General features: G+C 42.2%; 1 protein-coding gene across 1 annotated transcript; it reads right to left on the bottom strand.

Annotated features, from left to right (window-relative positions):
* Positions 1-1,527: 1,527 nt before the first annotated feature.
* Positions 1,528-11,879, bottom strand: LOC109463433 (slit homolog 1 protein-like). The gene is made up of 13 exons (XM_019760251.1): positions 10,173-11,879; positions 9,807-10,034; positions 7,953-8,148; positions 7,376-7,552; positions 6,521-6,694; positions 5,841-6,017; positions 5,273-5,440; positions 4,895-5,089; positions 4,572-4,756; positions 4,276-4,365; positions 3,626-3,843; positions 2,021-2,158; positions 1,528-1,684 (listed from the first exon to the last, which is right to left on the bottom strand). Exons 1-13 carry the CDS (start codon positions 11,877-11,879, stop codon positions 1,528-1,530), a joined length of 3,810 nt encoding a protein of 1,269 aa, XP_019615810.1.
* Between the last annotated feature and the right edge of the window lie 5,144 nt (positions 11,880-17,023).

Here is a 17,023-nt window from a genome sequence, read left to right as displayed (position 1 = left end):
GTCCTTGGTCGCTTTTCTCAGGATTAGAAATGCTTCAGAAGAAGAGAAGTTTTATACGTGTTAAACCGACCAAAAGGTGTCAGAAGAGACAAAATGGAGTAGTTTATTATCTGCCATATATTGTTTATATAGCACATTCCATCAATGGGATATTAAGGTGAAAAAATTAATAGTGATTTCGAAGCAGATTAGCTCATTGTCATTGTACCAGGGAAATTGTTGTCACAAATATATAAACTGGTTTATTTACATTAGGCCATGTTGATTTGATTATATGGATGACATCCTCCGGGAGCCCCAAAACTGATGCGCGCGTGCGAATAAAAAAAAGTTTTGCAAAAAAAAAGTTGTTTTCATTATGAAATCTACGTGGTCATGAGGGTTGAGCAAATGGCACAGAATATGGTTTGGCGAATAATCTAGTCTTCCATTTCTTTTCTTAACAATTTCGTCTTTTTTCGTTTGATTTTGGCATTCTACGACATTGGTATAGTTTTTATTAATTTTTTTTAAATTTAAAATTAAAACTTATAGTATATTTTTGCTCATTTTGCAACTGTTTTGTACGATTTACAGTATGGTTGAAAACTTTTTTTTTTTTTGGAAACGGCCGAAAATTCATGCGCGCGCGGATGTCATCCATATAATCAAATCAACATGGCCTTAAATGATACAAAATCGCAGGGCTCCTGAATTGATTTGCCGTCCATTTACAATACGTTTTTCCTACAGGGTTTAACATTGCGAACAGAATATATAACTAAAGCATTAAAAGATACAGGTTCATTGAAATTATTTCATATTGAAAATAGTCATGTTATCAATACATGTCTAATCTATGCATCAGTAAATTTATCAATACATGGCTAATCAATATATCAGTAACTTTATCAATACATGGCATCAATTTAAATATATAAACCAATACTTGTAACACCTATATACTAGTTATATCGACAACTTTGAATACATATGGCCGATAATATGGCCACACGTATTAAAGCACAAATTATCACAATTCGTCTGTAACTTGTTCAGTTATACTGACTATAATATGTGGAAATCCAGACGCGAAGGCACACAAAAAATAATAACTACGTTAAGAAGTTGATTTTTTTGTTATAAGACATGATTAAATACTTGTAGGATATCAGAATTAATTTGATATTTCAGAGTTAATTATAATTTCATATTTCATACGCATACTTGCTGATTGCGTATACGTACAGCTTTATTTAGAGATTCCCCTACGTAGAAAGTCCAGAAATTGTCAAAGGCAAAAAGAGTCACCTTTATCATAGTCTAGTTATAAGTTCATATATTTCCTGCCATCTAATGAGTAATGTATAAGCCATTTGGTGATATCTTGTAAAGACTAATCATCATCATATGCATTTGTCTGGCTACAACGCAGGCCACTGCAAGAGCTCTCCACTTCCACTTGTCGCTAGCAATGTTGGCTATCTGCTCAGAGCCTGATATACTAGCCATGTCGACTTGTTGGATACATCTAGTCGACAAAGTACATTATGCTGTAGGTTTGGGTGCTGTTCCAGTGGCAGGAGCTGTTCTAGCGTACTCGGGTCCGTAGAAGGCCAGCTGACTATCCAGGTCGAGCTCCAGGTTGCGGAAGGACGGCCGCTCGGCGGGCTGCCAACGCCAGCACTGCAGCATCAGATCGTACCTGTGGAGCATGGAGAAAAAGTGACATCTAGCGATCTTTTTGTAACTGCAGCTGTCTTGTGAGTAATGACAGTATTCATTAACGTAAGTATAGATTGAAAAATGCTATGATGCACCAGTTTTGAAGAACAATAAAAGCTGTATGTATTGCCGCACAATGATATACGCTTAAAGTACATCAAGCATGTATGTTTGCTGAACTGAACATTATGAAAATTCACTAATATGTAATGTATTTTACTTTTGTTTGTGTTTACTTTTGTTTGTTTATCTTGGTAGATTTTGAATAAACCTTTTCCGTTTTCTAGCAATTAGGTTGCACAAAACCCAGACTTACATGCCAGGAGGGCAGCCCTCTGGGTTGGGCATCCTGAATCCAGCCTGCAGGCGATCTTTCAGATGGGCTATTGCCACGTCAGGGTAAGGCTCGCCCCCTAGCGTACTGATCTCGTACAGCACTATCCCGAAGGACCACCTACATGTATGGTGGGAGGGGGGCAATGTCAGGACATAAAAACGGGAATTAATAATTTATAGGAGACATGAAAGTCTGGAGCCTCCTAACTAATGAGATCGTTAATTCTACTGGTAGACCCGATTGGAGTCTCTGCTGGTACACACTGAGATTTATTTTCAGTATCATGCAAGTATAGTCATTTAAAGATATTTTGGTGTTTTGGCGTTTAGCACAGACTATCTAAGTAATATCAGTAGTTACTAGCAATGTGATTGAGTTTTTAACTTCAAGGATATGTTCGGAAATGGCAAGTTATAGCAATAGACCAAATTCTCTTCGTCGGCTCTACGGTTCAGAGATCGTTGCTCTGTGTGGTGTAGTGTAAGAGTTATTAGTTAGGATTTGAGCATGGGAGTTAGTTACACTGCAAATTGTGTGATAAAAGTGTTACCCACTCATAACTCTGCATGGTGTGGGGTTAGAGTTAGGATTTGAGCATGAAAAATGCAACGCAGATTGTGTGATAAAAGTGTTAGTCACTCATAGCTCTGTGTGGTGTAGGGTAAGAGTTAGTATTTGAACATGAGACGTACACTGCAGATTGTGTGATAAAAGTGTTACTAACTCATTGCTCTGTGAGGTGTAGGGTTAGAAGAGTTAGGAGTTTGAGCCTAAAGCGACGGTCACAACCCGCCGTACGTGCTTTTGTCCGTTCGTTTTGGGCAGGCTACGTCTGCTACGTTTTTCTGAAAACGTGGGGAAGGAGTGGCGTCTACGCACGTCACTCGCACGTCACTCGCACGGTTGCGCAAAGTGTAAGAGTGTGGTCTGCACGCCAAGTCTGGCCGTGAGCGGTTGCGTGTATCGTACGTTGCGCAAGTGGTAAGTGAGTTGTACGTGCTTACAACGTACGATCTCTGTGCGATTGCAACTTTACCGCACGGAGGCCGTACTCACACGTGCATCTTCCGCACGGCACGTACGGGGCACGCGCGTCGCTCGTAATCGCACACACGGGTGGTGAATCCGCAGACCGCACGTAGAGAAAGTTTTACATGCACTTAAAGTTCTACGGCGTGTCTGCGTGCTCCCAAATCCGTAGGATTCCGTACGGAGGCAGTACTCACCACGCACGGATGCCCTACGTTTGCTCACGTTTTTGCACGTAGACAGCACGCAGAAGCACGTACGGCGGGTTGTGACCGTCGCTTTAGACTTGCAGTGCAGATTGTGTAACTAAAGGGCTACTACGAACTCATCGCTATGTGTGCTGTAGGGTTAGACTATCACAGATACACTGAAATTATTCGGCAAGACTACCCACAGATCCCTGTGTAGTGTATGGTTAGAGTTATAGTCTGAGTATCACAGTTACACTGGAACTATTACGATAAGACTACTCACACATCGCTCTGTGTGGTGTAGGGCTAGAGTTATAGTCTGAGTATCACAGTTACACTGGAAGATTACGATAAGACTACTCACACATCGCTCCGTGTGGTGTAGGCTTTCCCATCCTCCAGCCGCTCCGGCGCCATCCACTTCCAGGGCACCCTCTGGAGCCGGTCCTGCCGACGGTAACCTCGGGTGTAGATGTCTTCTGCCAGCCCGAAGTCAGAAATCTTCACCTTCAGCTCCTCACCGACCAGCACGTTCCGGGCGGCCAGATCACCGTGGATGTAACGGGACCGGGAGATGTGATCCTGAAACATGAACATCCACAGAAATGCCATGACTAATTTGGTACATTACATCAATCTAGTCTGAAATACATCCAACTCGCCATTAAATTAGAACTGGGCGAAGGGGAGCGTCTTTCATATCATTATTCTAAAGGAGTGCAAATAAATATCATAGAGGTTATGCCATGCCCATAGTAATATGCTGGGCTACCTGGTGTATCTGCAGCACCCGGTACATCTGCATCACCTGTCAAATATGCAGCACTTTTTACATTTGCAGCACCTGGCACATTTGCCACACCGGTACATCTGCATTACCCGGTGCATCTCCAGCACCTAGTACCACTGCAGCTTCCGGTACATCTGCTGAACCCTGTACAGCTGCAAAACCCAGTACATCTGCAGCACCTGATCATACATCTGCATCTTTCGGCTCTTGGTACATGTACTCACCATGCCTCTAGCGATCTGCCGGGCCACTTGGTACATTTGTTTCACCTCAAAGTTGTAAATGTCGTCCCGAGGTTCGTCATAGATCTCTTCCTGTAGAAACACAATTTACTATTGAAGTTGGAATTTGCAAATACGAAAAAAGGACTAAACGCCTTTACTTACTTACTATCTTGCAGAATAGGAAGGAGAGAGGAAAGGGAAGAGAAGAGGAAAGGGAAGGGCCCCTGAAATCTTCGGACACGTACACGAAGCCAAGCCAAGAAGATCTTGCAGAATACGACAACAAGATGGCTCACCTGTCGGCATTTCCGTAAGAAGTTCTTCAGGTCTCCATACGGCATGAACTCCGTGATGAGATACAGATGGTCTCGCACTACCGTACAGCAGCCGACCAGACTCAGCACGTTGTCCTGAACTCCTAGCGCCACCACTGCACGGATCTCTTGCAGAAAACTCAGCCGGTCTTCCTCGCTGGGGGCATCTGCAATTCATTCAATATGCCGTGATAATCTGTAAGGCAGAAATGTTTGAAAATGCCAAAAGAATCAGCCTATCTATCTATCAATTTATCTATCTCTCAAATTATTATATTATATCATATTATATATATATATATAACCTTTCAAAGTTTTTACGACGACATCCTCCGTCTTGTCGCCAGTTGTCAGGGTTGCCCGGTAAGCGAGGCCGAACGCCCCGCTGCCGATCCTCTCACCGAGCGTCACCCGGCTGGGATCGACCTCAAACCCCGGCAACTCTGGCCGGTCAGGAACGGGCGGGGCCGCCGCTAACTCTTGCAGTCTCCTGTTGTGGACTGTACCAAAACATGGTACAGGAACATTGAAGTAAAATCTGCTGCATTTAAAAAGTCTCGTCTATTTTAAAAATCCAATGTTATCGCATGTATGAAATTTTTTGCTACAATTAACATTTATTGGTTAACGAAGTTGAACTCAAAACCTACTATCCAGAAGAAGATAGGTACAGCCTTACTCACTTATTACATCATCTGGTAAAAAGTAGCTGACTTGCACTAGACTGTCTTTCCTTTTCCTCCTCCTTCGTCTTAAGAGGACCATGAAGACGGCAGCTACCACAATCAGCACTGCGACGACACTGGCACTTGCACCAGCAATGGTGGCTTCCATAGATTGTTCTTCAGGTACTGTGTGTGCTATAACAAATTTTCAGTTTGCTTTTTATTCCGGCACCAGAGTAGTAATAACATATAACGACACCTTGGCCATCCAGCGACGAGGGACTTAAAGTTGTTTTAAAGATTGTGATATCATACTTTATTTTGCCTACAACGTCGGATAACAGCTCTTTCTTTTTTCTTCTGGCAATATGGGGGAGGGGGCAAGTGTTGTCTGTTATTGCAATCCTTCAATAGTTAGTTGCGAAATGGCGAATTTGTCTTGAAGTGTCCTGAAGATCCAGTTGGTCTTTGAGACCGTTCTAGACATTAAATATCATATTGACGAACTAAGTCTAAGAAGACTTAGTTCGTCAATATAATATTTAATTCGGGTAATAGAAAAGAGGCCCGTGTTTCATTAACTCACGTTGGCAAGTCGGGATGTCTCGACCCCAACTTCCGTCTCCCTGGCAGGTAGCCAAAGAGCTGCCGACAAGCTCGTATCCGGGGTTACAAGAGAACAATATGTCGTTCCCAAAGCAGTAACCGTCGGTAGCATTAACCAGGCCGTTCGTGATTTCGGTTGTATTGTCACAGCAGATACCTGAAAATATACAGAAATGGCATGAGCAGCATTAATTATGAATGATACTTAAATATACTTTCCATGCGTCCAACTAAAATGTCCCCTTAAAGAGTATGTTCACCACCCCTGTTTGAGGCCTAACTTATTATGTTTCACTCCGTGCCACAAGTATTGAATGATACGTGTCTTTTTCCTCTTTTCCTCCTTGCTTTTGTATTCTTATATGATGTTTATCCTACGCGTTTTCATCTAGTACATTTAGCCCTTTAGAGAACGAAAACGCATGAATCGTTACTATAATTTTCTTACTGATAATTTCTTTGGTCAAATTGCCTTAAATCTTTTATCTTCTAGCTAAATGACTTGAAATTTAGCATGGGGGTAGAGCGGTCAAGCACCGCCGTTTTTTTGTTTATTTTCATTTTCTGATAGGAAAGATAGTCTGCCTGCAGTACATGATATGGTGGATGCTTTCCTTTCAGCTAACAGAAAAGAAGAAAAAAGTTGTTTCGGTAACTCACGTTGACAGGTCGGAAACTCTCGGTCCCATTTCCTGTCTTGGCAGATGGCGAAGGAGATGCCGTCAAGTTTATATCCGGTGTCACAGGAGAACTGGACGGCGTTTCCAGAGCAGTAGCCGTCGTGACCGGTGACCTGGCCGTTCGGTATCACTATTGTATTGTCACAGCAGATCCCTGGTAATAAAATATCAAATGCATTTTTTCTGTACAGTAATATCAAATTTGTAATGACCATTCAAGGAAGGAAAGAAGGCAGGGTTTCCAAGGATGTACGAAGACCACCTGTGGTGTAAAATGCTGCTACGTTAGTAAAATACCATCTAAAAGATTAATTCATCAATTAGCATTGTTGTAAAATATAAGTTCGGATTATATATATGGTGACATTTGACTGACTTTCGCTGTCTGACTTACACATATTTTCTAGCTAGAAGCGGTTCACTTCTCACGGTAGATCATGGAGGGCCCAAAAGTCACACAAGTCTACCCAACGCTCAAGGTCATCTGAAGTATCCACCCAAAATATGACCATGGCTATATCGCGTACGAAAAGGTGGATTTATCCAAGGTAGTAAATGTTAGTTTCAGTGAAGTCGGTGATGTTTACTTTGAAATTATATGGAATAAGAAACCGACTCAAGTCTGGTAATTTCATTTTCTACCACTGTTAAGTCAAAAATTACCGGACAACACTAATACTTTGATCTACTACCATTGTCAAGTCCGGCACAAACAATACAATGCCCGGCTTTGATGGTATTTACTACTCATGGACATGGTAAATCCAACCTTTCATGCAGTGAGTGCATTACGTTATCAGGAGTTTCGAAACGTAAATAGCGGTTGCTAACGCACGTTTACATTTTGGAACCTCTCGATCCCAACTCCCATTCTTCTGACAGGTTGTCCAGAAGTCGCCCACAAGCTCGTACCCAGGGTCACAGGAGAACTGGATTTTTTCCCCAAAGCAGAAGCCGTCGTTAGCGGTGATCTGGCCGTTCGCGATTCGTACGGTATCGTCACAGCAGATGCCTAAAAGAAGTTTGAAAAATCCACTTTAAAAATATAACATCTTCCTTGACGAACTATATAAGGATAGTAGTAAATAAACAAAAATAAAGAACTATAATCATTGTTTAAGTTTAAAAGTAAGTACAGTAAGTACAGTAAGTGGTGTGATACGCCTAATTTTATATGTGCCTTTTTTGTTTTGCAAGTATTTTTGTTTATTGTTGCAAATGCTGTCACTGTTTGAGTACAGTAGTAATGACAATATTATTGGGATGTATGGATAAAGATAAGCCTTGTTTGCTGTAACGGAACAAACCATTTAATGGTTATGGGGTTGATGATAACTACACATTGAATCCAAATTTGATTTCGTTTGAATTCTTCTCTCCTGTGCAGGCATAAAAATTAGAGCTAATTATACCTGTAACGTAGACCTCCACCTCGCACAGATTCAATTCTCCTGGCAGCCCCACCATCTGTACGGACACATAGCGCCCGGGCAGTGGCGGTTCGCAGTGCAACACAACTGTCCGCCGACCCGTCAGAGTGGCCGTGTAATTCAGACCGCACTGGTCATTCCGGGTAAAGTCCTCGTTCGGGCCAACTCGCACCATTAAGGTTAAACCATAAATTAACCTTTCTGTAAATATCAGTGAACAACACGCACAAAATTAAAACTATATCATTCTATAGCACAACAAGCAGAAACAAAAAGTGTGCAATGCGTCATTGTTATGACGTCGTTATGATATGAAAAACGTATTTGGTGTTAAATGGCCGAGTGGGTAGGCTAGCGGACACGAAACCATGTGGTCGTGCGCTCGATGCTATCATTCTTGGCAAGACGCTGTGTTCTTCCTTTGTTTACCTTTACCTCTCCAACCAGACTTTGGTTGGGAAGCTAAATTTAATCGGCGGTGGAAGGAGTTGGCTACATCTTCCAATACCGTTGCCGGGCACATTTGCTGGACACAGTGGACCAACAACCCAAAGGGCTATGCCCGACCACCTACCTATGAAAAAACAGTGTTTGAGCCACTCGCGTTTTCGTAGACTTGACAGGGGATCTTGACGGTAGTAGCCAGCGACAAGGGAGAGTCGGCGGCAGTACCTAGGGAGAATACTACCCAGGCTATGTCCATGACCATGTACATGTAACATTTCGTACAGATACAACTTACGCAATGTAAAAGAGGGACCCTCCATAACGCTGACCTGGTTGACTGCGTAGTAACCTGCCAGGTCCACCTTCCACCATGGCTGAAATTCCTCCGTAGTTTTAGCGCAACCATCCATGCAACCATCCACAGCCTTTTTGGGTCCTGCCGAAACACTATCGTCGGTGGAACTCTGGGTAGCTATCTTTCCAAGTGCCACGTTATGGTCTGAAACTAAGCAGTGAAGTAATTATGGATAGATATTTTTGGATGGATAGGAACGATTTATTCATAAGTTTTTTTTTTGCACGCAATAAGGAGTTTCGAGAGAGTAGCTCTGCATCTCACTCAATCACTCAGTCCCGTAGCTCACGAGGACGTGGGGTTAGCATGTAAGTCAGCAAAAGACAGCCACCTCTAGTGGTCTTCAGTCAGTCTAACCAAATGTAAGTTTGCATTATACTTACATAATATATGCCAAAAATATTTTACCTACTGCAAAAAGACTAAAACATTTACTACAAAACACCAAATTTAATCTATGTATATGTGCGTTCATGATGTGACACTTATCTATGATTTATTGGTAAAGCTGCAGTGTCAGGGTAAAGCTGCAGTGTCAGGTATAGTTTCTGTCAAATATTGATTCCCATTCATTGTCATTTGTTATGATAGCCAGAAGACGTTGACCAATCAGGAGTCCCTATTTCCTATTGGTAATCACTCAGAAGTGGTGAAAAATATGATGATTCTCAAATGCAGGGTACCTTTTTTTACAATTCTATATTACAGTATTGTAACATATTTGCTTACGTCGGATTCAGCTAAGTCGTATGCCTCAGACCGAGGACATTGGTCATCATCGACCACGCACGATGGACAAACAAGATATACCTCAAACCTCAGCCGATTGCACTGAAATATCATCACAATCCACCGAGACCTCATGTTATTTTGATCACAAATGCAGAAGGCACACACAAAAACAGTAGCTCCGTTTTCTTAGAGGTAAATATCATATATTCATACTCACAGTTCCTTGCGTCCCTAAACACACATTAATAGTTATCATTTATTTCGTACATTTACTTTTGAGCTCCTGGGATGCAAAAATATATCTTACCCTTGTCACAATATGGACCAGTCCAGCCGACGTTACAATCACAGGTATCCTCTGCCGGAGTGCAGTCCCCCTGACCGTGACAAATGAATGTGTCGACATGTACCAGTGCGACACCTTCCATGTGCGGAGGGGAGCTGCAGGTAGGGTTCCCCTGTATCTTACTACGCAGACGTGACGGAATCATTTGACCCTGTAATCTACAGTCACACCTCCAGGGGTTCCCATCCATAGCAAGGGTCGTCAGGCGAGGAAGATTTGTGATGTGTGTGGGCAATGCCTGTCTGCGGTTACTGGACAGTTTTAACTTGGTTTGACTGGTTAGTGAGACGTCTCCGTTAGGGACAACGCTTATTTTGTTGTTCTGTAGATAAAGCCGCTCCAGGCTGGTGAGATGTGAGAAGACTCCGTCAGAGAGAACACTGATGTTGTTGTTCTGCAGATTAAGCCCCACTAGGCTGGTGAGATGTGAGAAAACTCCGTTAGAGAGAACACTGATGCTGTTGTTCTGCAGATAAAGCCGCTCCAGGCTTGTGAGATGTGAGAAGACTCCGTCAGGAAGAATGCCGATGTCGTTGTTCTGCAGATAAAGGTCATTCAGGCTGGTGAGATGTGAGAAGACTCCGTCAGGGAGAACACTGATGTCGTTGTTCTGCAGATTAAGCCCCACTAGGCTGGTGAGATGTGAGAAGACTCCGTCAGGGAGAACGCTGATGTTGTTGTTCTGCAGATTAAGCCCCACTAGGCTGGTGAGATGTGAGAAGACTCCGTCAGGGAGAACGCTGATGTTGTTGTTCTGCAGATTAAGCCCCACTAGGCTGATGAGATGTGAGAAAACTCCGTTAGAGAGAACACTGATGTTGTTGTTCTGCAGATTAAGCCCCACTAGGCTGGTGAGATGTGAGAAGACTCCGTCAGGGAGAACGCTGATGTTGTTGTTCTGCAGATTAAGCCCCACTAGGCTGGTGAGATGTGAGAAAACTCCGTTAGAGAGAACACTGATGCTGTTGTTCTGCAGATAAAGCCGCTCCAGGCTGGTGAGATGTGAGAAGACTCCGTCAGGGAGAACGCGGATGTTGTTGTTCTGCAGATAAAGCCACACCAGGCTGGTGAGATGTGAGAAGACTTCGTCAGGGAGAACGCTGATGTTGTTGTTCTGCAGATAAAGGTCATTCAGGCTGGTGAGATGTGAGAAGACTCCGTCATGGAGAACGCGGATGTTGTTGTTCTGCAGATTAAGCCACCACAGGCTGGTGAGATGTGAGAAGACTCCGTCATGGAGAACGCGGATGTCATTGTTCTGCAGATCAAGCCGCTCCAGGCTGCTGATCATGATATGTGAGAAGACTCCGTCAGGTAGAACGCGGATGTTGTTGTTCTGCAGATAAAGCCGCTTCAGGCTGAAGAGATGTGAGAAGACTCCGTCAGGGAGAACGCTGATGTTGTTGTTCTGCAGATAAAGCCACACCAGGCTGAAGAGATGTGAGAAGACTTCGTCAGGGAGAACGCGGATGTTGTTGTTCTGCAGATAAAGGTCATTCAGGCTGGTGAGATGTGAGAAGACTCCGTCAGGGAGAACGCTGATGTTGTTGTTCTGCAGATAAAGCCGCTTCAGCCTGGTGAGATGTGAGAAGACTCCGTCAGGGAGAACGCTGATGTTGTTGTTCTGCAGAAAAAGCCGCTCCAGCCTGGTGAGATGTGAGAAGACTCCGTCAGGGAGAACGCGGATGTCATTGTTCTGCAGATCAAGCCACTCCAGGCTGGTGAGATGTGAGAAGACTCCGTCAGGGAGAACGCTGATGTTGTTGTCCTGCAGATAAAGCCGCTTCAGCCTGGTGAGTCTGGAGAAAGCCACCTCAGTCAGGTTCTGGATACTGTTGTACTGCAGGGAGAGAATAGTTGTCTCCAATGGTATGTTGGCGGGAACATCTTTGAACCCCCTTGCGTCACATCTAGTCCGCCCGCCATCACACCCACATTTCTCCGGGCAGGTGAAGACAGCCGTGACGACCCACAGGAGACCGAGGACACAGACTGCAGCAGTTCGGCACGTCACGTGGCTCGTCTGCATGCTGCTGCTGCTGCTACAAAGATAATAACAATTGGTGTAAGCTTGACTTAACTGACTCAATAGGCGAAGCAAGGGTTAGGGCTACCCCATTTTAAAACTATAGCCTGGATGTCATCTTGAATAAGCGAACACTACCTTCGACGAGACGTTCTGTCGATGTACTTATGCACAATACATGACGGGGTTTGCGCAGGCGCAGTACGTTTTGGCAACGTGTTCCCGGTGTAAAGTTTACTTCACAGAATATAGGGATCATTACCTTCGCCAAGAAGGTTATGTTTTCAGGGGCGTTCGTGTATGTGTGTGTGTGTGTGTGTGTCTGTCTGTCTGTCTGTAAACACGATAACTTGAGAAGGCCTTGATGGATTGTCTTCATACTTGGTAGGTGGGTAGGTCTTGATGAGACCTCAAAATGATTAGATTTTGGACCCCCTAGCGGCTTGTTATGGTACTGCAGCTGAACTTCCGGTTTTGATATCTCATGATCTAGACATGCTATGGTGATGAAATTTAGATGGTAGGTAGCTCTTGTGCTGTGAAAGAAGTGACGTGAGTTTAGGCCTCCTAGCGGCTTGCTCTGGAACTGCAGGGATAAATTCTTGAAAATATTCAAAAGGGGATAACTCAAGAACCGGTTGGTTTTTGGTAGGTAGGTAGCTTACGTGATGCTTAATAAAATTATGTGAAAATTATGCAAATATGGATGTAATTTGCATAATTTATGGGGAAATTCTATAAATCAGCTGCATTCCATGATAGGACAATTGAAGCTTGTGACATTGGTAATTGACAAGGAGAGAAACACAGGAAGATGTTGATTATGTTAACAATGACTTAATTTGCATAATTAATGAGAAAATTTTATAATTATGTAATGATAACTGCCTGGAATTTCATACTTGTGGTATTTGAAAGTTAAATTGAGGTGAACATCATTAAACATAATTTATTCAAATCAGGACCTCATTTGCATAATTTATTAGGAAATGCTAGAATGCATTCTTTGTTAATATAAGACTGTCTTTTGGTTGAGATTATGATAAAATGATATAATTCATGAAAATTAGGTTCCTATCTCATAAATCAGGGGGGAATAATCTAATCTAAACTTTGTCAGTCATAAAGATTAACATCATTTGGCGAAGGTATGAGATCGGGGAACTCTAGTTTTGTTTATGATTTTTCTTCGGGGGGTGGGGACCTTTCTTAAAAGAATGCATGCCTAAATATAAAATATATGAAGCTATAGCTAGAGGCAGATGAATTGTTAGGTCCACACTGCAGTGCACGACGAGATTGGATTAGTCTATTGGTTATCAAAAGGAGGTAAGGGTTCGATTGGGCATAAAATGCATATTTAAGGTCTTTTTCTAAGAAGCCATGTAATAACGTCCGAACCATATGGCAAGAAAACTGTGGAATAACCTATTGCTATACATGTACAGTTTTAAAGCAGTTCTTTAGAAATCTGAAAGCCCCCCCACCGCCCCCTAAATTATTACATGTACTTTTGGAATCTTATCTTGAAAGTTCATCTGTGTTGGTAGAAGTCATTATGAAGTAAGTTTGAACTGTAATTTCCAACACAACAAAAATTGGACTTCCCCAAATTTTCGACTGTACAACTCCAGTCTTTTTCAGTCACGTCACGCAAATAACACACGTGACTCCGTGAGCAGTGGATCATAGGTCTGAGTGAAGGGCTCAGGAGGATCTTTGCTACATACGGGGTTAAGACCTGTTTTAGACCAACCAGAACCCTCCGGAACATACTGGTTTCACCAAAGGACAAAACACCAAAGGAAAGCAAATGTGGGGTGCTGTACCACATACAGTGTCAAGGACAGAATTCCAGGGGCCCATGTAAGGAAACCTATATCGGAGAGACTGAAAGATCGCTCAAGGCTAGGTTCCTAGAACACAAACGACCTAGCTCAACTACCTCTGAGGTTTCACAACATATACATATAGAATCCCATGGACATTCAGTCTCACTGGACAAAGTAAAAATCTTGGACACAGAACCGGACTTTTTTGCACGAGGGATTAAAGAGGCCAACTACCTCAGGGCTTTACAGCCATCCCTCAACAGAGACGGGGGGCGCCACAGACTTTCTGCAACCTATGATCCACTGCTCACGGAGTGGACGTCACGGAAGCGGTGGATTGCTCATTCCTTGAAAAAGACTGGAGTTGTACAGTCGAAAATTTGGGTGAGTCCAATTTTTGTTGTCTTGTAAATTACAGTTTAAACTTACTTCATACTTTTGGAATCATTATCATCATTTCGTCATTTCATCATTTCGAGTTTCACGGATGTTCGTGACTAAAGTGCCAGGGAGTCTACATCGTCAACCGTCTCTGTTGAGTGATGGCTGGAGTGCCCTGATATATATGACCTCCTTAATGCCTCTTGAAACATTCCATTTTGATCACTTGCTTACATGTACATCAAGTATCAGTGTAGTCTCGTGTGAATAAGGTCACGTGTGTGTATCTTAACTCTCGCGAGATTACGTTTTAAAGTGATCGGTCATTCAGTATCATGATGAAGGAGACAGTGGTCGTTAAAAATTTGATTTCTGCGTAACTTTGTGTTTGCAATAAAGTTCAACATTTTACCATAATTACTACCAACACAGATGAACTTTCGTGATAAATGCACACTTCATAAACAAGCTACAAACATAATTTTCAGTTTACCCCTTATCCCTACATACATGAGCAAGATAGGACCGTTTTTGCCTGCCGGATACCGACCGATGAACGTACCAGAAAGTTTTAACGGAAAAAAGGCGGACTTCGAAAGGGGAACAAACAAAGGAACACGAAGGAAATTTCAATTGTGAACCAGTCTACATCTAAGGCGGCCACGTGTCATATCTTTTTTCTAATGTACCATCGCCAGAGGGAAATCAAATTCTTTTATCTTCTTCTTTCCGAAATAATGGGAAAATCGCACGTGCTCAAGAACGGTTACTAGAAACAAGGGATACAGACCCGTTACCAAAAATAAAATAAAAAAAACAAAGAGTTTGCACCTCTACTTCAGTCTACCAGCCGGACCCTCTCTGAGAAGTGAGAACTTTGAATACTGTCAAAGTCACAGTCAAACACCATGGGACACGGGCGCAAAAATGACAATGGTGAACAGAAATGGGTAGTTCTGACACGATACTGTTACAAAACAGGACATGAGCATAAGGAAACGGAAATAAGGGCTGCTGCTGACACAAGAATCATGCTAAAATTAGGAAACATCGTAGCAACAACAGACTTCAAATCGGCGACAGAATTAGATCTGACGTCATGTTGTAACCTGTCGGAGACCTGCACACGCACAGAAAAACTGTTTCTTGTCACAAGGATTTATTTAAAGGTATCTGATGCAATTTAAAGGTTGCAAAACAAGAAATATTCTGGATTTTCGTCATCCTTTCATACTTGAAATGTTTAAAAAAAAGCTTCAAAACAAGCTTTGTGAGGAGTACCATAAGTTTTTGGTACCATCAATAGATAGCTAGATTACACCTATATACGATACAAAACAACCAACCGTTTACCGTCAGCGACATTGTCAGTTTGCCTCACAGATATCAGTATGCTATAGGATACGATTGATTCAACTTATTACTTAAAAAGAATGAATAGAAAATTTGCCGCACTGAAATTACATTCGATGCCTTTAAAGCGGTGGTCACATTCGTCTTGGGATTTGAACGGTGCACCATGTTATAACAGAACCGTCCACAAACTCACAGGACAGCGATATGGTGACATATTCCCGCATGCCCCAAACACGCACTCAATCAACCTGTCTTCCATCGAATGAGACAAGAGTCATCCGGGGTCTTTCGCAGATTTGTGAAGTTTATATAGAAAGTTTTTCTTTCAATTGCAGAAAGTCAATTGCAAATTCTTGTCCATGGGCTAATTGCAAGGGTATTTAGTACATTCAATACAGGCTTATACACTTCATCAAAGGTGGCTTAAGGTAGGTTTAGATGTCTGTCATGTCAAGGAAGAGAAACCTATTTAACAAATATATATATCTATAGACCAGAACTTGTCCATTGTACATGTCTCAAAAATCCTACCTTTTTGATTATAGAAGGGTCTGATTTAGTGAATGTAAGCAAACATGAGTATCAACTTTAAGACCATTTAAGCTTACTCTAGTGTTACATCTAAATGGGAACAGAAGCATGACTCATTGTGATATGTCGAAAAGGGGAACAGAACTTGTGCTGAGAGGATGTCGGAAAGACATCCGGTGATAAGAGCTTTGGTCGTGACAGCATACTTCCTCCAAGCTTAGATCAAGTCCTAGACAGGTTATATCATATCCGCGATTAAACATATATTTTTCCTAGTCCAGCTTTTCCAACAATATTTCCGAAATTCATCAACATTTGCACAATGTATGAGAAAGAAGTGTCTAGAATTGTTGTCGAGTAGTATGTTTTCCATAATTACAGTTGTTGCCGCAACAGTTTTATTAACTTCACTTATTTCTTATATTTCAATCATAATCTATTACAACATTTACTGACAAGACGTGATAACAAAAAAACTCAAGATTTTAGACATAGCTCAGTGACATGTTGATGTCGTCATCAAGGCAACGGACATTACAAAAAATGCAATGAAACAAATACAGACAAGCAAGCGCAATAATAACAAACTCAATGTAAAATGAGTCACTTGGTGACAAAAATTGTATGAAATTTAAGAAAAAAATTGTATAAACTTTAAGGTAAATTATAAGCAATTCAGACTGGTAGGATAGACGATAAGTTACTCAACTCTTTTGGTTTCTTGTCATAATTAAACCTACGGTAAACGTTTAGTGTTATTTACATGAGGGACCCCAATGCAGTAGGACATTATCAGGAATATCGTTGAAGTTTGTGACAAATCCTGTCAGTTTTTTCTAAATTGCTGAGAGGGATGTGCTATATTGTGTGTAGCATTTGCCAAGTACTAGTACATACGCAACAGTGTGCGATATCTATCGACATTATTGTAATTAATAAGAACGGATTCATTTGGAATCTGCGGATTCATTTGGAATCTTTGGTCTCGGCAAAACGCCAAAACGCGGCAGGAAACTGCTGGTTGTTTGGCAGAAGTCTAGCCGCACA

Source organism: Branchiostoma belcheri, unplaced genomic scaffold, assembly GCF_001625305.1.
Source record: "Branchiostoma belcheri isolate BF01 breed outbred unplaced genomic scaffold, Haploidv18h27 scaffold126, whole genome shotgun sequence".
NCBI lineage: Eukaryota > Metazoa > Chordata > Leptocardii > Amphioxiformes > Branchiostomatidae > Branchiostoma > Branchiostoma belcheri.
This window is presented reverse-complemented; position numbering and strand designations above follow the sequence as displayed.

Bases quoted from the DNA above. Each gene is read 5' to 3' on its own strand.
- LOC109463433 (XM_019760251.1), bottom strand. From the start codon at position 11,879: ATGCAGACGAGCCACGTGACGTGCCGAACTGCTGCAGTCTGTGTCCTC. The intron at 5,090-5,272 runs GTGAGTAAGGCT...GTTTTGGTACAG, and splicing joins TTTACCAGATGATGTAATAA to TCCACAACAGGAGACTGCAA. The intron at 1,685-2,020 runs GTAAGTCTGGGT...CATGCTCCACAG, and splicing joins GAGGGCTGCCCTCCTGGCAT to GTACGATCTGATGCTGCAGT.